At 33.9% G+C, this 22,408-nt stretch overlaps 1 protein-coding gene across 1 annotated transcript in view; it reads left to right on the plus strand.

The window, feature by feature from the left end:
• si:dkey-65j6.2 (pleckstrin homology domain-containing family G member 4B) overlaps positions 1 to 22,408 on the plus strand; it is a 51,581-nt gene that overhangs the window by 14,942 nt on the left and 14,231 nt on the right. The window contains exons 2-4 of the mRNA XM_059528654.1: positions 18,533 to 18,730; positions 20,317 to 21,523; positions 21,988 to 22,155. Coding sequence (XP_059384637.1) covers positions 18,533 to 18,730; positions 20,317 to 21,523; positions 21,988 to 22,155 — 1,573 coding nt within the window. The remainder of the gene's footprint in view (positions 1 to 18,532; positions 18,731 to 20,316; positions 21,524 to 21,987; positions 22,156 to 22,408) is intronic.

Genomic DNA, 22,408 nt, shown 5'->3' on the forward strand with positions numbered 1-22,408 from the left:
AGATCACCCTAAATATGACGTGTGGGTGACTCCTTTAATCCAAGTCTGAGGGACTCTTTAGACTGCTGTTTAGTCTTAATCTCTGTACTGGGTCCCTGAAAACACTAGGTAGAGAAGCTGTGATGATTGGATGAACGCAGAATGTGACCTGTTTACGTTACAGCTCTAGCTTTGTATTATATAGTCTATTGTTGCCAACCATTATCGTGTTTTTCCTGAATGGACTTTTTGGACTATAAAGAATAAATAAATAAATATTCAGTTTAATTTATCATATACTTTAGGTAAAAAGAATAAATTCCTAAAAGAAAGAAAGAAAGAAAAAAATCAAGAAATAAGTAATAATTTTTTAGAATTCATTTAATGTGTGTATTTATTCACAGTATGTATATATATATATAATTATGCATAATTACATGCAAGTACCCCTAAACCAAACCCTAATTATATAGTTAATTAATACTACTTAATTCTTAAATGTGTAATTACCAGAGGTGGAAAGTAACGAATTACATTTACTCGCGTTACTGTAATTGAGTAGCTTTTTTGTGTACTAATACTTTTTAAAGTAATTTTTAAAATCTGTAATTTTACTTTTACTTAAGTATATTTTGTTTAAAGTATTGTACTTCGCTACATTTTAAAACACATTAATTACTGAGTAAAAAAAATAAATAAATAAAATAAATCGCTCCCTGGAAACTACGTCAGTAAATAATGGGCAGGAGGGCAAACTGGCGCTAAAATCACAAGAAAGATGCAGACGGACAAAACAGGCGTTAGTGGTGCAGACACCGCTGAAAACGAAACCCCGTCATATTCTGAAGTTGAACTCGAAGGAAATGAAGTGAACACCTGGCCATATGTATGCTCTATTATGCAGTGTAAGCTGTACTTGCCTAGGAAGACCAGCAGCTTATAAAATCTCGACAAGACATCAACCAAGAATATAGAGGTAAGCTAAGTAATTGCACCATTGCATTGGTGGTTAAAATGAAGCTTTGACATTTTAGCAAGAGGTTTTGCATAAATTAGCCAAAAAGACAGTAGTGAGAAGTGTGCTATATATATCATCTGCGATAATATCATGTTTTTTGTTTTAATGATGTGCGCGCGCATTTATAGTGCGTTCTTTCACTGTGTCTCCTAAAGTGCATTTAGAATGATCACAAAATTTAAGATATAGGGGCAGAAAATTCACATATTTATATAATTTCATATATTAAATCAAAATCACACAAAGAATGCCGTCTTTTCCACCAAAAATCATCATGAATATATACATACATATATATAACAGTTCAGTAAACAAGTTAATTAAGAGACTTGCGTTTTAGACACCATATTGCCTTTTTTAGCTCTATTTCTACAACAGAAAATAATTCCAAACACAGCCACCAAAGCACAGTTTTGCGTCTCTGAGCAACGTGACAGTGTTTCGTTCCTGAATGAATCAACCGTTTAAATGATTCGGTTCAATCGCAATGACTCACTTATTAACAGTGACTTGCTGACACATACTGGCCATTTTAATTTCACATTTAAAGTATCTTTTGATTTTTTTTAAATAATTAATTTCTTATCATTTCAAATGAGTATTCAACATTTTATGTCTTGTATATCAAAACATTATTCATGCATTTGTAACTGCAGGTTAAATGCATTCTTGTCCTGCACTAGTGTAATACATCTAAATGCCACTTCCAATGAATCTTCTGCATTTCCTCTGCATTAAAAGATGAGTTTGTTGATACTGATTTGCCTGGTAACAGCCCAAATGTTTTATTATTCTAAATAACTGATTCCTTTAATTAAAAACAACTAGTTTGAGATTAATAGACCTATCCCAGGGGTGTCAAACTCAGTTCCTGGAGGGCCGTAGCCCTGCAGAGTTTAGTTCTAACCCTGCTCCAGCACACATATCATGTAGTTTTCAAATAAACCTAAATGATTAGATTAGCTGGATCAGGTGTGTTTAATTAGGGTTAAATCTAAACTGTGCAGGACTGTGGCCCTCCAGGAACTGAGTTTGACACCCTTGGCCTGTCCCATTATTGACTCCCTCCCACTGTTAAAATGTAACTAAGTAATTTTTACTCTGAGTAAATTTTAAATGAGCTACTTTTTACTTTTACTTGAGTTGATTTTTAGACTGGTACTTTTACTTGTACTTAAGTAAAATTTCATTAATGTAATGGTACTTTTACTTGAGTAGAATATTTTGGTACTCTTTCCACCTCTGGTAATTACACTGTAACAAGGACACCTCAAAATAAACCATTTTTATAATTATTTAATTACTTTTTTTTTACTATATTGCAAGTTCATGTTTAGTTGGACAGTTTAATACTCAAATACTACTTTTACAACATGCTGCATGTGCACAATCCCATTTTACAGTAATATAACACATTAGAACGCATGCATTACTGTCTCAGTAACAAACCTCAGTTACGGTGGTATTAGAGTTACATGCATGTGTTATTATTTATGTAAATAAATACAAAAGATTTGTTCTAAATATATGATTCCATTTGTTCCACAGAAGCCTGCTGTGTCTTATCAGCTGTGCTGTGCTTACATGAGCTGCATCTGATCATGTGGAGGTTTCACAGTGATTCATGCAGTCATCTGAGCTGAGAGATTAAAACACTGATAAATACCAAGCAAACTCCATCTGAGCATTCCCTTCACAGGCTGGACGGCTCTGTATTTCAGGACTGGATGCAGTAAAAGTGAGACGTGTTGTCGTTACTCCGGGACGATTTATGAGCGCTCGTTTTCTGAGGTTTTGTGAATATATAGAGAATTAAACTGGCTGTTCATGTTTGATCATAACACAGACTGAAACTGAGCAGCTAATGCAAACTGCTACTAAAGACTGTTCTACGTTTTATATTTAATATGTTTTATTATTATTATTATTATTATTATTATTATTATTATTATTTTACAAATACTGAAATTCTTAAAATGCCATTATAGAAATTCTGGTAAATAATCTTAAGGATAATTAGCCCACGTATAACACAATCATTTTGTTTTCAAAAAAAGTACAGTATTAAATAGTTGTAATTTATTTGCAAATATTTATAATTTAATATTTGAAATTATTAATAATTTATTAAAAATATTGGTGAATGTGTAATGAATTAATTGTACATATTACCTTATAAATTATTAATTCATTCAAGAATTATATTATATTAATATTTATATGTCCTAATTACAATAAATAATTATAATATTCAGCCCATACTTAATAATCATTATTGTTTATACAAGTCTTAAATACTTGCAATTTATTTGCAAATATATAGATTGTTAAAAATACATTAAAATATATTGTTTATAAAATTTTGTAATTTACAGTTTTGTAATTTACAACTTGTGCATTTACTGTATATCACATTTATAAATATTTATAATTATTAATTCATACACAAATTAATTATTATAAATGTATTTATAGATTAAATATAGTGCATTTACTGCATATATTATATTAATCTATGCATATTTTTTATTATTTATTCAATAATTAAAGTTGGAATTATGTAAATATAATAATACTTAAAACACATTTAAGAATATTAATATACACACACTGGATTGTTACACACACTTGTGATATGTTACACATGACCATTTAGTCTTTTACATGTATTCAATCTGAAAAACTTCTGCTGATATTACAATTGTCTGGTTATGGTATTTAAATTATGTTATGTTTATTGTGAGGGAAACTGAACTGAAATTGAAAATACATGAATAGTAGAACCATGCAAATATCATGAATATTAAAAAAATATATTTAATATCCAAAGCGACTTACATTGCATTCAGGCTAACAATGTTGAGATGTTGAGATGCTAAGGAAGAAGGAAGATTTATTTAATGAACAGCATCTGCCAATCAGCTTCACTGTGTGAGAACACTGACCAATCACAGCACTGACACCTTTACAGAAGAGACGCTTATGAATATTAATTACACGGCGACACTGGAGTCAAATCAAATGTGTGACGTCACAGCGCCACCTACTGGAATATTGAATATCACAGATGCTGGAGACAACTACATCTATTTATAATTGTACGAATTCTACTTTTGATTCTTTTAATGTTACTTGAAATAAAATAAACGTTAACTGAAAAAAATAATAATAATATTTTAAAAACCCTAAAAAAAATTCCCCCATCTAGCTAATAATCTATTTTCATTTTAAGAGAACTGAAATAAGTAAACCTGAAATTAACAAGGTCTAGTTTAAAAATTATTATTAATAATAACAATGAAAATGAAAACGGCAAAATGTTAAATATTAATAAAATCTATGATACTATCTCAAGGATAGGCCTACTGAAATAACTCTGGTATGAACCATGTACTTTTAGCTGGGAGACAAATAAATAAAAGAGAAGAATTCATTTGTGATGTAAACATGATCTAAATAGCCCGCTTTGCTCTGGATTTTCCCACGAGAAGCTCTTGAATTATCCATGAGCTGTTTTCATTATAAGTCATGACGGAAGAGCTTGTTAGTCCTAATTACATTATACACAAACAAAACAGAGTTATGAGAGAGATGTGACTCATCTGGGTTACACTCTATTGTATGTCACTCATCAGGAATTCAGTTTATATGTGGGACAGATTCCTCAGACAAAACTGGCACACAAATAAACCAGGGGAAAATAGGCCGCATTTTTGCATATAACTTACTGCTTGGTGTCCATTTTTTATATGATCAAATAATATAATGCTCTGGATGGTAAGTGGGATGCTTCTGAACTTATGAGAAATGAGTTCTGCAAACATTTTCAGCATGCTGAATACTGAAAGCCTAATTCTTATAATGATAATAATTAGTCTAAAAGATGAAATTGTTGTTTTGCTTATTTAGTTTGCAAATACCTAGAATGATTTAAAATGATTAATAGTTTCAATGATAGTGCATGGACTGCATATTATTATAATATCCATTATAAATATTTGTATACACTAATATATATATATATATATATATATATATATATATATATATATATATATATATATATATATATATATATATATATATATATATATATATATATATATACACACACACTATTGTAAGTCTAATAAATAATAATAACACTTAGCCTACACATAGATTATTTTGTTTATGAAAGTATTAAACATATACATAATTTGTTTACAAATATATTTGATTTATTATTTAAAATTAAAACATTGTATATATTAAATTAATTTATAAATGTAATAAGTAACCATTCAAGAGTTTTTAATACATCCAGTAATTATACTTTAAACTGCATTAATGTTAAAATATTCAATATATATTATAATATTAATACAGCCTATTTCTAGTAAATAATAATTATAATAATTAGCCTAGACATTTCTTTTTTTTTATAAAAGTACGAAATACCTGTATTTACATTTATTTATAATGTATTACAATTATTTTGGAAATTAGAAGATTTATTGGATTTATTATATTAATTCACAAATATAATTACTTAAAGAATAAACTAATACAAAAACATTAAAAATACATATTATAATAATATTAGTATAGGCAATCTAGCAAACTACCAGTGATAATAATCAGCCTTTACTTAATATAATTTGTTTATAAATGTGTAAAATTCTCGTAATTCATTTGTAAATATAAAGCCTATAATTCAGGATTTAGAATATTTTAATTTAAATATAATGTGTAAATTATACTGTATACTAGAATTGTTAATTATATATATATATATATATATATATATATATATATATATAGTAAAAACTACACTAATATAATGTTAGATAAAGATATGCATTAAAAAAAACTTTTTCTTTTTTAGTTATTATTTATACGACAGTAGTTATCGATGATAACACGATCACTGTGAGTTATTGTTTTACTGAACGGCTCTCTGTAGGACTCCTCCTGTGTTTGTGCGAAGCCGGTCGCGATGTTTTCCCGTAGAGCAGAGCAGGAGTTATTTTAGGACGCGGCTGGAGCTGCGGGTCACTCGGTGGCGTTCCGGCGGGTTTGGAGACGCCTCGGCACCGCGGTGATTGGCACAGACCCGGAGCTGCTGTCAGCCAAATCATTACTGATGAGCACTTCAGAGTCACATTCTCACACGTCTGACAGACTGACCATCCCACTGCACTCGAGATCAAGACACGCAACGACACGCAAAGTCACGTAGAGCAGAGGGAACCTGGCGTCTCCGACGCGCCATTCCGGTAAGACGCGCAAACGCACAAGCTGAAATTATTCAAGTGTTTATTGCATTTAATTTATTACGGTTTCTTATAACATTTGGTGTTTTAACCACTAAAAACTTGTGGAGAAATCGGAAGTTTATTCGCGCGAAGAAGAGTTTGTTATTCTAACGCGTTAAAGTCACTTGAATTAGCCTACGTCGCAAACATTTGAGAAGATCTGAAGTTGATGTACATTACACTCCAAATATCAAAAGATTCGATTCTTTCCAGTGTTTAAAAAATTCAAACTCTTTGTATGTGCATGAACTAATCGTTTCTTAAGCGTCGTGCATTGTTTGTTATAGTTCAGTGTGCTCTAGAAATACAAGGGAACTGGAAACTTTATCGTTTAATTGCTGCCTTTCCAGTTTTCAGTCAAATCATATTGGTGCCAATATTCAATGCAGCGTTGATTGCAATTCTTCAGCCTTTAATTTACTTACTGGTTCAGTTAAAACTCAAAAACATGTTATGTATGACAGAAAATATGGTGTGAAAATATTTATTTATGTTGTTGAAAAATCTAAAACATGTTTTCTGGGTATTTACTAGTGTTCTTTTGCAGTTTCAGTTTAATGATGTTTATGTTGTCACATGCTTTAGGTAATTTCCACTGTTCAATTCTAAATGAGCGAGAGTGAATGCTGTCAGTCACATCACTTGAGTGACAGATAAAAAGTACATTTAACTGTGATGCAATCTCACAAATGATATTTGGCACCCAAATGTTTGCTCCAGTGATTTTGTGCTGTAGGAGGCACTGACAGGAGGAGTAAAAGCATTCTGGAGTGAAGGGTAAAAATAGTGGCGCTGTGACATGAGCAGCACAGGTGCTGAGAAACATCAGCTGAACTAGATCTGGAGCACTATTTACTGAGCTTTTACTGGTAGCATGCTTCACCTGTTGTAGTCCTGGCTCATGGGTTGAAGGTTTATACCTGCTCTTTAATGATCTGCTGAGCATGTTTACACGGATTTGTGGGCACTAGGTTCATTTCTGGGGCAGACATGTGTGCTGCCACAAAAAACTGTGACATCCATCTTCTTCCTGAAAAACAATTATTCAGAGAGAGAACCAAAAATGGTTACAATTTCTATTAACAAAACATTGACATTTTGCTATTTTATAACATAACATAATGCGAAGAATAATATCTAATCTTCGATGTAAAGTATGATATTTGGCACTATGGAATTAAAAAAAGTAAATAAATAATACAATTCAAAAAGAAGCTGAATAAGCAAAAACTAACAAACCGATGTCATACAGATGATTTAAAGAAATAGCTCACCCCCCAAAAAAGACAATCAAGTGAATGGGTGCCGTCAGAATGAGAGTCGTAACTGATAAAAACATCACAATAATCCAGAAGTAATCCACACATCACTCCGGTCCAGCAGTTAATGTCCTGTGAAGTGAAAAGTTTGTAATGAACAAATCCATCATTAAAGTGTTGTTTCCAGCTAAAATTTTAGTTTTCTATTCATAATAACGCTTCCTCAAGTGGAATTTCATTAGGGCTGAATCAGGAGAGAAATCTGCACAGATCAAACGCTGTTTAAAAGCCAAAAGAGATAAAAACGTACATGTTGGGGAATTTTGATGTGAGAAAGTAGCAGATGGACTTTTTCACTGGAGGAAGTGTTGTTATGAATTATTGACTCAAATAACCCTTTTCAAACAACAATCTTTGGCTCTAATAGAGATCCTTAGTTGGTTGTATGGTTCTTGGGCTTCTCAGATCAGCCTTTTAGGTCTGTTGAGGCAACGGTTCATAGATGGTTTTCATTAGAAATTGTTAGTAATATTTCAAGATGAACATTTACTGGACTGAAGCAGCATTGGTTTGCTTGGTTATCCAGACATTTTTTATTTGAAAAATCATATTCAAATGTATTAAATATGATCCATCAGGATCATATTGAGGAGGGTTTATTTGTTCCTCTCTCAATCATCGTTGTATTGTTTTTACCAAATTAAGCATTTAAATATCTTGACATGTTATTGGGAGATACAGAGTGACGAATATCTGCTATACTATATCATATTATGTGCCATAAAAGCCTGATGTATCAAATATGATACTCTTTTTATAATTATATAAAATTTCAATACTGTTCCATTTACAAAAAATGATATTTTTCGGGCCATTATCTCATATGTGGGGCTTTACAGGGTTAAAGCGCTGGAACGCTCCAGGGATTCTGGAATGAGAGTTTAAAGCTTCATTACGGTGGTTTGCTGTAGTCAGTAAAACGAGAAAATGTCTTGTGTGTTTGTCTGAAGAGGCTTGTTTGTTTATGACACAGTGAAGGTACATTACACACTAATGTGTCTTCAGAGCCTCAATTGCTTTCCCGGAGAGAGAGCGCTTCTGTCCGGATAATGACGATTGATCGTTCTTGTGAGCCGTTTGCTTTGTTTACCCATTTCACATCAGCAACATCTCTTGCATTTTTCCCTCTCGCCCTCAGCTATGATCAGAATGCAGAATTATCTTAATTGCTTGTCAGCAGTACACTTTAGCTATATTTCAAAGTAATTACATAACTACATATAAACCTACATTTAGTGATGTACTTAAGTATGTAAAAACAAAACACTCTTAAGTTAATATGAATGTAAACTCTCATGCATTATCAATTAAGTGTCCAGATTCATTACATTCCATTCACACCCACTTACTAATATATACGTTTAAAGTTATTGTTTTCATAATAACTACTCTTTTTAAAGTGTGCTAAAGTCTGCTTTTTAAAGGGCATGTCGAAAACTGCACATACGCACAATATACATACTACTGTATATATACTGGAGAAATTCTGAACATGAGATTCCGACCACAGTCTCTTTTTCTTTGTAAAACAGGTGCCAGTCTGTGTGAGTCGTAAAACAAAGAAGCAGCTGAACAAATACAAGCAACATACTTGTACTTCTTCACACAAAAATGTATAAAAACTATATGGCACAGATATCGATTAACTTGTAAACTGATTATTCATGGTACATGTACTGCTTTGTTAAGAAACCAAACAACTTGATTTAGATAAACTTTCTTATTAATGACTTTACAAAGTAACTAGAAATGATATAAACAGAAGACAACATAACAAACTAAATGGCAGCGTAGTGGATCATCTTAAAGGAGATGAGAAGGAAATAAAATGTTCCCCTGGAGGATGTTCTGTAAATAAATGATACTGAGGCTTCATTATATAACAGGATGAACTGAAGATTTATCGTGATGTTGTGAGAACGATCTCAGCTGACCGTTGTTTTTTGACGCCAGATGATCAGACAGTGAACCGATCTATTTTCACATGATTCTGCTAGTTTAAAGTTGTTATCTGTGGAAATATTCTGTTTTAGTGTTGCTTTAGAGTTGATCTGGCATTTTTTAATAAAAAAAAAACATCCCAACAGAGGAATCAGTCATTTCTTTCTGATTCTTAAGGCCGGTTTCTTGAAGCAGGAACATGCTAGATGACAAAACATCAACAAACGATCTATTAGTTATGAATTATGTAGCTATAAGTTAAACAATCTATAAGTTAGCCATAAGATGAATTATGAAATGTATTAGGAATAGTTCACACAAACTAAAAAAAAAACATATTTGTAGGTGTTTGCTGGAGTGTGAATGTCTGCTGCTTAATGTCTCTTCAGACTATAATTAGCCTGCAAAATGTTTTCTACATTAAGTCCTTTAACAAAAAATCTACACAATATGGCCAGTACAGATGGTTTAGTATAACATTTTACATGAATCAGTGAACATCATAAGAACGTAACATGAAGGCTTTTTTAAAAGCAGTGACAAGTCAAAAAAAAAAAAACACATTTTCCAAAAATACAACTTTTTTACATTTAAAAACAAACAACTATCCCCAGCCCAGATGAGAAAAAGTAATGCAAAAGACACATTACACATCACTTTCCATAAAAAGTAACCAATGCAATTAAGTTTTTAATTGCATTTAATGATTTTTAAGGGAGTAATGCAATATTGTTATGCATTATTTTTAAAAGTAACTTCCTCCAACAATGTTCACTATATGCTTATAACATATATTGTATATATGTGGGGATTTGATTAAATTTAAATGTATTTCAGTAATGTTTTTTTTGGACGTACATTTACTGATGGATTATAAGCCATAAACTGTCTGCAGTCACAGGGACCAGCAGAGAGGATCATGGGATTGACACATGGCATTAATATGTGTCCAAAAGACTAAAATCAGAGGTGAATATCAACAAGATAACGTCTCAAGTCTCATGATCAAAGACTGCAGGATTTGAAGCTAATTCAAGGCAAATTATGAATGACAAGACAACTGATCCCATCATACAGGACAGTAATGAAACATTCATTGTTTTGTCATTTCCCTCAAAGAAACTGGTCAGATTTGGACAAGAAAATAATCTGACAGCCTCTTAAATTAAGAATTTTCATTGAGAGTGCAAGACTTGAAATTTGAATATGAAATTAATTGGAATTCCAAGAAATTCTGAAAACTGTTACCTTTAACAAGAAAAGCGAAGTTGGTCAAGAAAAACTCTGAATGTTGGTTTGACAAAGATTTAACAAAGGTTTCTTTGAACTGCAATTAAATAAAAAAAAAAAGAAAGTGAAGTGACATTCAGCCAAGTATGGTGACCCATACTCAGAATTTGTGCTCTGCATTTAACCCATCCGAAATAAACACACACAGAGCAGTGAACACACACACACACTGTGAGCACACACCCGGAGCAGTGGGCAGCCATTTATGCTGCGGCGCCCGGGGAGCAGTTGGGGGTTCGGTGCCTTGCTCAAGGGCACCTAAGTCGTGGTATTGAAGGTGGAGAGAGAACTGTACATGCACTCCCCCCACCCACAATTCCTGCCGGCCCGGGACTCGAACTCACAACCTTTCGATTGGGAGTCCGACTCTCTAACCATTAGGCCACGACTTCCCCATAAAATAAATCCTCATCCTGTCATTCCAAATTCAGTTTAAGTTCAATTTCATGTGGATTGAGGCTAATTCAATTTAAATTCACACTAATGATTTAAAAAAGAGAATTGAATCTGAATTTCACACCTCCCTGACAGAGTGTTTTGAGTGTTGCAAAGCATAGCAAGTAACTGTTTTCTATGAGATTATATTGTAAAATGTAATTTATTTTGAAACTAAGCCTCAGATGAGAACAACCGAAGCCCGGAGTGCCACACAAACACATGCGGATGTTGTAACGGATCTCATTACGTGAAAGCGGCTCAAGTAATCTCTGATAGATGAGAACCTCTGCTCACCGTGAGTTAAAATAGCACCCGTCTCTCAAACGAATGGCAGGGCAGCAGGAGGCAGATGCGTAACTGTAACATTCCCGCCGTGAGTCGCATTACTGCCTGTAATATTAAAATCCCTGAGGATTATGATTTCAGATCCGTGCTCTCATCAACCGTCAGGAATTACAGTGGGATCTGTGATTAGCTCGCGTCGAGGCCGATCACACGGTTTATCATCCAAACAATACTCTGCACCTGCTGCATCAGATGACAAACAGCTTCACAAAGGGGTTTGTCAATCACTATCTTTCTAAACACCAAAAAATGATGAGGATTTGGAAGTTTCTAAACACCCAAAAATGAAAACTGGCATCATTTACTTACCCTCACGTCATTCCAAACTTGTGCTTTTTCTGTGAAACACACATAAATCTCTCATTTATACAATAAAAGTGGATAGAAAACATAGCTTAATTTACCAAACTTAAATTTAACGTAAAAGTCATCCATATGACTTCTACATGATATTCAAGATAGTTCTATGAGGAAAATCATAAAGAATTTAATTTTCCTTTTTAATCAAATACCCCCTAAAATTTGACACTGTTCTTTGTTGTTTTTTACTTTAGTTTCCTTCCTCAGATCTACTAAAACTGCACTTTTTATACAAACTTACAGTGCTTTTTCCAAGGGGTATTGTAGTCAAAACTGTATGTGTATGCATGTATATGTTACGTTTATATATTAAATATATTTATATATGATGCTGTTTGTGTGTCATTATATATATATAATAAATATACACACATACAGTATATTATGTAAACAAAAACATTTATTTTGGATGCAGTTAATCATTTGACAGCACTACATATATAAATATACATATATAATTTTATTTTATTTTTTTTTTCTCGCTGTGTCAATAGCCCATTTTTGCACTTTAGTTTGTACTGTGAATGTTATAATACAAAACAAAAAAAATCTAAAAATCTAAAATCATGTCTATAATACAAGCCCATTACGTAATCACTGTCAAATGTGAATGAACTGAACTTCATCGTAGTAACAACTGAGTGTCTGGCTCTTCCTCTCTTGGATGATAGGTCTGGACTCCCCAGTTACAGCGGGACTAACTTTAGCGCTGTTGTCAATTCACTTCAGTTTACATTCTTACATAATGTGAATTTGTCACGGGGCCAAGGACAGTCATGGCAGCGCTGTCAAACCTGCCCCGGGCCGCACAGTTCACTGTGACCCGCGGATGGGCTTCCTGAGATGTGCTGTGGCACTTCCTGTTTCCCCTGAGGAGAGAGAGAGAGGAGCATCAGTCATTGTTTTCTCTGTGAGGTCGTGACTGTTTAGATGTGTTGAGGCACGTGGGACCAGCGATCAGCTCTAAATGTGCTGCTGCTGCTGCTGAGCAGGGCTGATGTCCGCTGCTGTCCACAACACAAAAGCATCCGAATCATTTAGTAACGCTGCTTTTTTGTTGAAAAGATTTTAAAAGAACTCTTGTTGCCAATAGTAAAGAAAAGCTGTATAAATGCACATACACTGTTACTGATATGAAAATTAATTCAAAATAGTTTTATTTATGATTCATAATATTCACTGCATGTTGCATAAAATTACTAGATTAGTAAAAATTATATATATAACATTAAAAGTTATGCTTTTATTAATAAGTTGGACAAAACCTTTTTAGACAGCAGACTTTATCTTACATAACAGCTGTGAAAATTGATGCTTGCTATAAGTTCACATTTGGTCAGAATTTAAACAAAAATAAAAATTTGGTAAACATTCACTCACCCTCAGTTCATCCAAGATGTAGATGAGTTTGTTTCTTCATCAGATTTGGAGAAATGTTGGATTACATCACTTGCTCAGCAATGGATCCTCTGCAGTGAATGGGTGCCGTCAGAATGAGAGTTCAAACAGCTGATAAAAACATCACAATAATCCACAAGGCTTTCATTCTGACGGCAACCATTCACTGCAGAAGATGGATTGGTGAGCAAGTGATGTCTTACCATGAAAAAACAAACTCATCTCCATCTTAGATGGCCTGAGGCTGAGTAAACTTTCAGCAAATTCATTTTTGGGGTGAACTATTGCTTTAAACACAATGTCTGATGCCCAGTCCCTATAGTTTTCTGCCTGTGGTATGTGTTCAAACTCCCTGTATCAGTTAAACACACACACATCTCTCTCATGGAGGGCCGGGTCGGTTTAATGACTGCTATCTTTAACTGCTATTTATCTAATGGATCTCTTGGGAACGGTAATTTCTCACTCAGCATGTAGAGAAATTATGAGCTGAACGCCTCTATGCTTCCTCTCTCTCTCCGACAGACATTTGCATTTGTGCATGTGGTTTATAAAGCAGACTTTTGTTTGTCAAATGCCTAATTGTGTAATTTTCGATTGACTGATTGATTGATTATCGCTGTATCAGCATTTCCCAAATAAGCGAACAGTTTTTCTGTTATCTCTGCATGAGTAATTGTGAGTAATGTAACGCTGTGGTTCCGGTTCTCTCCGGGGAATGTGTCTCTCCGTTCATCTCATGGGCTTTCGTCTGTGACTGCGGTCAGCTGTTGTGAGGGGGTCATGAAGGACATTTGTCGGTTTGCGCTTGTTAACCGTTTGTCGGCTTCCCCGAGAGTTTATGAGGTTCTAAGTCTCATGTTGAGTCACAGATTTACATAGTTTTGGACATATGCATACATATTTATTTGATCAAAAATACAGTAAAACATAATATTGTGAAATATTAAAATTCAAATTCTATTGTAATAAATTGCAAAATGCTAATTATTTCTGTGAATTTTCAGCATCATTCCTCCAGTCTTCAGTGTCACATGATCTTCAGAAATCATTCTAATATGATATTTTTGGTGCCCAATTAAAACTTCTTTAAGTTTTATCACAGATATTGATATTCCATATCAGATCAGCATAGTGGTTTCTTGATTCTTTTAACACATTAAATAGTTGTTTTTTTAATAACTAAAAAATCAAAAGTTCTCTGTGGAACTTACAGTTAAAATCCCTTTATGTTTGAATTTTTATGTTTCAAATTTGAAAGTGGATTCAAAAAGTAGCTGAAAGCACTGAAAATAACAGCTGATACAACCTAAGGAGACACTTCATATTCATGGTAAATATGAATAAGAATCCCTTATTTTTTAATTAATAACATATTCAACATGAAATCAAAATTAAGCATTCTTGATTTTATTGCAATTCATTTTCGAAAAAAGTTCATTACTGCATAATATTTCATCAACATTTAATGTGAAACAGGTTTTTGCCACTTTTTTATATGCACTATATTAATTTTTCAGTATTATGATTTTTCAAGTTGACTTATTAATAAATCTCAAAAGATGAGAGAAGAAATGTGAAAGGAAGATACTACCATGTTTTATAAACATTTTCTTTAAAGAGAAATTTGACTCTGGTACGTTCACCAATTCATAACAGCATCACGTTACTTTTATAAGTACAATTACATTTCTAATATCAGAGAGTCTCTCTCTTTCTCTGTAATGTGGACAGCCCACATTTACAGACACACACACACAGACACACACACACACACACACACACACACACACACAGGAGTCCTTCAGTGTTTGGTTTGGACTCGGACAGAATGGATGGATTTATTTCACACAGATCAGCTTCACTACATAAATCACATATTTGCTTCAGAAGGGACTTCAGAGAAAGTGACGTGGAGCTTTAACTGGAGAAGCGCTGTCTTCTGCTCAGAATGGTACGGTAACTCTGTTCTGTTCTCAGACCTTCTGCACATGTGCTTTAATGTCATGAACCGTGTTATTAAAATGCAAATAGATCTTATAGTGCTGTTTTGTTTTAAAAACAATTTTACACCATTTGTATTTTGTAGAGTCATTTTATGACATATATAAAACTTATTGAGGGAAACATGACAAGAGAAAAGCGCAGCGTGTCTGTACTGGACAGTGAATCATAACTCATGATGACCTTCCTCTGAGGAAAGTCGAGCGTCCCGGTCCTAATGCATCAGAAGAAGCATGAATGTTCTTTGTTGCCTGACTGTCCTGGATTAAGTAACATGCAAACATTTGCTCCGACACGTGATAAGGGAACACGTTCCTGTTACTAAATTACAGTTCAGTTGCTCTAAAGTTTATACGTTTCAGTTCTAAGTTTATTAAATCGAGAACAAGTCACAGAAATGTGTTTGCTATCAGAATCCTTGACCAATCTGTGTGTCTTAGAACACTTTAGATCATGAAAGAAATTTTATTTACTTTTAAGGAAAATAGATACAAAATTACTTGCAATAAGAAGAATGCTTTTACAAAAATTGAACTGAAAAAAAATATTAATGTTATTGAAAAAAATGTATTTTGTTTTACATTTTTACCGAAGGTTTTTTGAAAAACAATAAATGTAGTGCAATTTTTTTTATTATTAAAATAAACAACAATTAAAATGATTAATTATTGTACTTTGAAAAATTGTCACTTAGAAAATGCCTGTAAATTTCACAAATAATTACAAATAATTAACAAGTAACTTAAAATTAAATAGAAATCTTGTAAAAATAGTTAAACATTTTTTTGCATTTATTGTAAAATTTACTCTAATAATCTATTATTTGCCACCCTAAAATGTCATTGATTGCAGTAATTACATATTACTGTTATACACATGCAAACCCTGAAAGCCAGTACAAATCTATGAAAAATAAATGCAAATCTAACTGTTCTTGCTTCAGTCTGCAACTAAAGTGTTTCAAATGTGTTTTAAAATTAATTTAATTCTGCTGTGCTTTAAAAACTATTGTGACAGGATTTGGATATGAACTACAGACTGTTGTTATTTGCATATATGAGAGAGAAACTGGACACTAAAAACTAGGGTTCACTCCTACATCTCATCACAAACACACACACAGTCATGTGATTTGATGGATGGCCCCTGAGGTCAGAGGAGATTCGGAGGTCGATGTGAGATCATTTCAACAAGTCTCAAACGTGGCGTCTGTTTCTCACTTGACATAAATGCGGATCTGTCAGAAATACCCCAGATCTAGTATTACAGACGTGTCCACTCTCACATCAGACACTTCACAAGATCCACTTCAAGACACTGATTCAAACATGTTGTGTCAGTATATATTAAAAGTACACTAAAGAAAGATTTATCGAAAAGCTGTTTAAAACTTGAATCTGGCTTTACCAAGAGTAATTCAAAAGCAGTCAAAACTTTAACTAATAACTAATAGATATCACCATATTTTACCATTAAATATGCGAGTGAGGCATTGTCTTAATGAAAATGCAGTAATTTGCATCCATTATCTGAAAATAAATCTGAACACTGGATTAAGCCAGGTTCACAATTCATGCTTAATTTTGTTGAGATATTAGAGTTGAATATTTTTATAGAGGGGATTCTGAATGTCTTTTTGTCACTTTAATACTGTCAATAGAAAGGAAAAAATACATATTTTGAGCACATTTTAGGAATAAAATGCTATATAAATCAGTACAAATGATAATTGAACAAACCCCACGGTAGAAACCTTCAGAATACAGATAGGAATAAAACTGCTAAGTTTGGTGTATGTAAGAGCTGCTGAAGTGGAGAAAAAACTCTTTAAAGATATGAATCATAATTGAAATCTACAGGCACAAATAGATTAAGTGTAATAAAATAAACATGATGTTTTCTTTCCACTAAAAAGAAGACATGTAAAATAACCCAGCTTCTAAAATTTGACCAGTGCATTAAAAAATGTCATTGTCTGTATAGTGTATTGCCTTAAAATAGCATGCACCGATGACTCGTTATTAAGGAAATAAACCATTTTTATTTCATGTTTACATTAAATTAGTTTCTAGCACATACATTTTTCTGGAAATTTCCCTGTAACTTTTTCTGGTTGAATGAGAGCAAGATGCGTGTTTCTGATGAATTTGGACCTTGACACTTGGGCCCTTGTCCATAAATGGCATGTGTACTGTATGTGTGTGCACACTTAAGCCCCCTGGACAGTAGGAATGTCGATTAACCCTGCGGTCCATCACTGCTGAAACAGCAGCGGCTAAATCCAGATCCACAGACTAAAGGGCCGGATTTGGGCCTGAGAGTCAGAGAAACTGAAAACTCCCCCTGGACCGTCTCACAATCTACCAGACCACACCTGTCTGTTACACTCACAACCTTCAACTGAGCAAGCTTGAGCTGCACTTGTTTTTTTTGTTTACTAAAAACTGGATGCATATTTCTTTAAGAACCAGGATCTAGCAGGAGATGCATTTGTGTTGAGACTCTTACATTACATTGGGATTTCTATTTCAAATAAATTCTGTTCTTTTGAACTTTCTATTAATCAAAGAATCTTGAAAGATAAAATTTGACTCTGGAGCACAAAACTAGTCATAAGTAGCATGAGTATATTTGTAGCAATAGACAAAACTATATTACATGGGTCAAAATTAGCGTTTTTTTCTTTCTTTCTTTCTTTTTATTCAAAAATCATTAGGATATTAAATAAAGATTATGTTCCATGAAGATATTTTGTAAATTCCCTACCATAAATATATCAAAATGGATTTTTGATAAGTAATATGCATTGCTAAGAACTTCATTTGGAAAGCTTTAAAGGCGATTTTCTCAATATTTTGATTTTTTTTGCACCCTCTGATTCCAGATTTTCAAATAGTTTTATCTCAGCCAAATATTGTCCTCCTAATAAACCATAAATCAATGGAAAGGTTATTAATTCAGCTTTTAGATCTTATAAATCTCAATTTCATGGTCCAGGGTCACAAATGAATCACAGTTTCCACAAAAATACGAATCAGTTTTCAACATTGATAATAATCAGAAATGTTTCTTATTTATAAAATACTATAAATAGTATAATATTTTTATTTTCATGAACTGCACCTGTATGTGTGTTCTTACAGAATCCTGAGTCCCTGGACTCATCGATCCAGAGCTGTCTGTCTGCCCTCTATCCACCGTTTGAGGTCACGGCCTCTACTGTCCTAGGCCAGCTCTTCCAGGTCATTGAGGGTCGTTACCATGGAGACGCCCTCCAGTGTTTGAGCGACTTCCTCATCCCTGCCAAGCACCTTCTGGAGAGCGTGCAGCAGGCGGCCTGTGTGAGTGTGGGAAAAACCATACATAACTGACCTCAGAAATCATAACATGCAACGAGCGACTAGTGAAGGAAAGCAGATGAAGAACAGGGCCTTAAATATATGGGTGTTTCTTCTGTAACTATAGGCCCTTTTGACCTTCTGAAAATGCAGAAAATCAACTCTCTTAAAAGTCTCTTCACCCTCACACTGGTTTAATTTGTCCAACAGTTAACATACATGAATCACAAGAGAATTGTGCCATTTTTTGGTGAAACTCAATCTTAAATTATGTATTTAATAACATTCTGAGATGGGAAAGATCTTTTTAGATATTTTACATAATAAAATAAAACAGAAAACCCCTGCTAGGGGCTGATTTTATAGTCAGCATTTTATGTATGTTATATAAAATCCAATAATATTTGGATTTTTTTCTGTATAATTTACCAAATATTCAGCTTATTCTGAAATGGGAATGATCTTTTAAAACATTTTAAATAATAAAATAAAATGTCAAACTCTTTTTAGGGCTGATTTCATAGCTATCATTTTATCTATTATAAATAAAACTGATTAATATTTTGACATTTTCTGCATAATTTACCAAAATGTCAGCTCATTCTTTGATGAAAAATAGCTTTTTGGACATTTTAAACAACATAAAATAGTAGAATTAATAATAATAATAATAATAATAATGATAAAAACTCCACTAGTGCTGATTTCATAGCTATCATTTTATGCATTGCAAATAAAATAAAATAATATTTTACATAAATAGTTTACACTTTTTGCACAATTTATACAAGAAAAAAGGTGATGGAAAAGATCATTTTAGACATTTTAATAATAAAATAAAATGGCAAGCTATTGCCAGAGATGCAAACCCAGCATTTCATATATTACAAATAAAATACAATTTTAATTAATAAAAAACATTGTTCATAAGTGATATTTACCTTTGACTTGTTTTCTTGACAGAACACATATCTTATCTTAAGAAGAGTACACACTGCATCTGAAATTAGAATATATATTTATATATATATATATATATATATTTATATATATATATAAAGATCCGCAGAATCTGAGGTCAATTACTGAGTGATGGAGGCAGCTGGCCGTGTGATGTTCATCTGCTCAGAGCAGTGATTATAGGACATCTTTGACATCAAGAGCATCACTTCACAAGCTCTTTTAATAAAGCTCTTTATCAGCCTGGTCTTCCATAGATACTTGTCTTATAATCTCTTTAGTAATTAAGTGAAGTGTAAGTGTGAACACTTAAAAATGCACTTACATGTGACATCACACTGAGGAATATCAGCTGCACTTGCAAGGCTTATTGCTTTATTAACTTAAAAAAAAAATTGTTTTTGAAAAAGGCTTTAATAAAATCACATTTGACTTATACTTTACAGTTATAAGAATTTCTTGTATTTATATATAATGAGTTCTAATGAATGGATTCATTAGATCCAAGTTTTGCTTCTGAATTTCAAATTTAAATTTAAATGTAACATTCCAATTGGAATCTAAAAGGGATTCTCAACTGAGTTCTAAATGTCCTCCACTTAAATTGATTTTCTGTGTGTTCTGAACAGGCTCCGTACTCTCAGAGGGTGTTCAGGTTTTCCGGGTGGCCTCTGTGTTTACATGATCGCATTGTGATCCAGCTCGCTCCCGTTAACCCTCTGCTGCTCAAACCAGGAGACTTCTACCTGCAGATTGTGCAGTTTGGAAACCAGGCAGCCCGTATTGTGGTCCAGAGCCTTTTGGAGGTGGAGGAGGTACGTGAGCTGGAGGAAACCCCAATACCCGAGACCTCGTACCCCAGCATCTTCACTGAAGCCTGGCTTCAGGAACTCAACAATGGGAGACATGGAACGCCTCTGGCTCGCTGCGTCCTCAAAACCGAACAGGGCATAGTCAAGGTTCCCTGGGAAGAGGTGGCCAATCCTGAATTTGAAGACGATCGGAGGATGGCCTCCTCGTCTACCTCAAACCAACAAGAGTCTTTGAGTCTGTGCCATCCACATACACCTACCCCTTCTAATTTCTCAGTCGAGACGAGAATTTGTCCTGCACGGGATGGTATAGCAGTGTCCTTGCGTTTGGTAGACAAAAGCAGTAGTTCCAGACATGCTGAAATGGATCCAACTCAGTCTGGGATGCGACCGGTGGGATGGGTGTCACCAAACACATGGGACAGCAGAAGTTTGGTTAGCAATTGCAAAGATCTAATTGACCTTACCAAAGAAACCCAAGGATATTCACAAACTTGGGCTCAGACTCATACTCCTCTGCTGAGGTCCAACAGTGCTACTCAGGAACGTAAGGCTTGTGTTCGCACCGTGAGGTTCGCAGAGGAACCCTGTACGCCGTGCATGCAGAGGAAACACGGACAAGGGACCAAAGCACAAAAATGTCGGTTCATGGAAGCACAGGAGAAACCTATTAAACCCAAAGAAAGATCTGGGCATCCAAACGAGCCGAGAAGCTTTCACAGACCTTCTCAGGAAAACACCGATTGTTTCAGCTCCTCAGAAACAGCTCCATTAGGCAACTCCTCCAGTGAAGGACATAAAGATCAAACACACAACATTTCTCAGGACGAGATACACTGTTTTATTCCAGCTGTGGTTGGGACGTCTGAGAAGTGCCACATTGTTGTCCAAGGAGAGACAGACGAGGTGGACAGAAGCAGCTACTTTGAAATGATTCCCAGGCTGCATGTGGTTCCAGGGAAGAAGACGACCGCTTTTGGACTCGTGTCTCCAAAAATAAACAGAAGACGACTAACAGCTCAAGGTTTGGATCAGTTTGGATCAATCTACTGTATCTATCCATCCATCCATCCATCAATCTATCTATCTATCTATCTATCTATCCACCCACCAATCTACCTATCTCTGTATCTTTACATAATCCTATATTTATCTATCTATACAACATGCCATCATCTATCATTCCATCTATACATTCCATAACTGCATTTCCATCCATACATAAATCTTTACACGCATACATCCTTCCATCATATATATATCCATCTTTCCATCCATGCATACATCCATTCTACATCTATCTTTACATCCATCCAGACACTTTTCAAGAGTCTAATGTAGGAAAAAAAGAGGAAAATATCAATGTTTGATCAAATGTGTTCAATATGTTTTATTCAAAGACAACTCTTTATGATCTAATGAATCTTATTAGAAGCAAAGCAACATCTTTGATCATGTTTTAATGCACGTTGACTTATTCCTTTGAAGATCTCTCTCAGGACTCAAAAGCTCTGTCCCCTCCTCTTACTGGACCACGGATAAATCTTTCAGACGCATCAGCACAAGCTGAAAGTGAGAGACCACCATCTAGATCATCCACACCTCCTGCTCTTACTGCTGACGGCTTCCTTCACTCAGGAATGATGTGTCTTACAGGTAACCCCCCCCCACCCCCACCCCCCAAATATCTCATTTTAATCCAAATTAAAATCACATGCATTTTTAAATAAATAAAAAAAATCACTAAATAATATTCTGTGTTGGTGCCACCAAGCAAGCAACAAATCCTTATTGTTGAGCAATGAAACCTACAGACTAAGAACCCCATGAATAGCATCCCTTTCTTCTCCTAACATGTTTTTGGAACGAGCCCATGTTGTTTTCTATTGAAATTCAATGTCTATATACT

The sequence above is a fragment of the Carassius carassius genome, chromosome 37, assembly GCF_963082965.1.
Source record: "Carassius carassius chromosome 37, fCarCar2.1, whole genome shotgun sequence".
Taxonomy (NCBI): domain Eukaryota; kingdom Metazoa; phylum Chordata; class Actinopteri; order Cypriniformes; family Cyprinidae; genus Carassius; species Carassius carassius.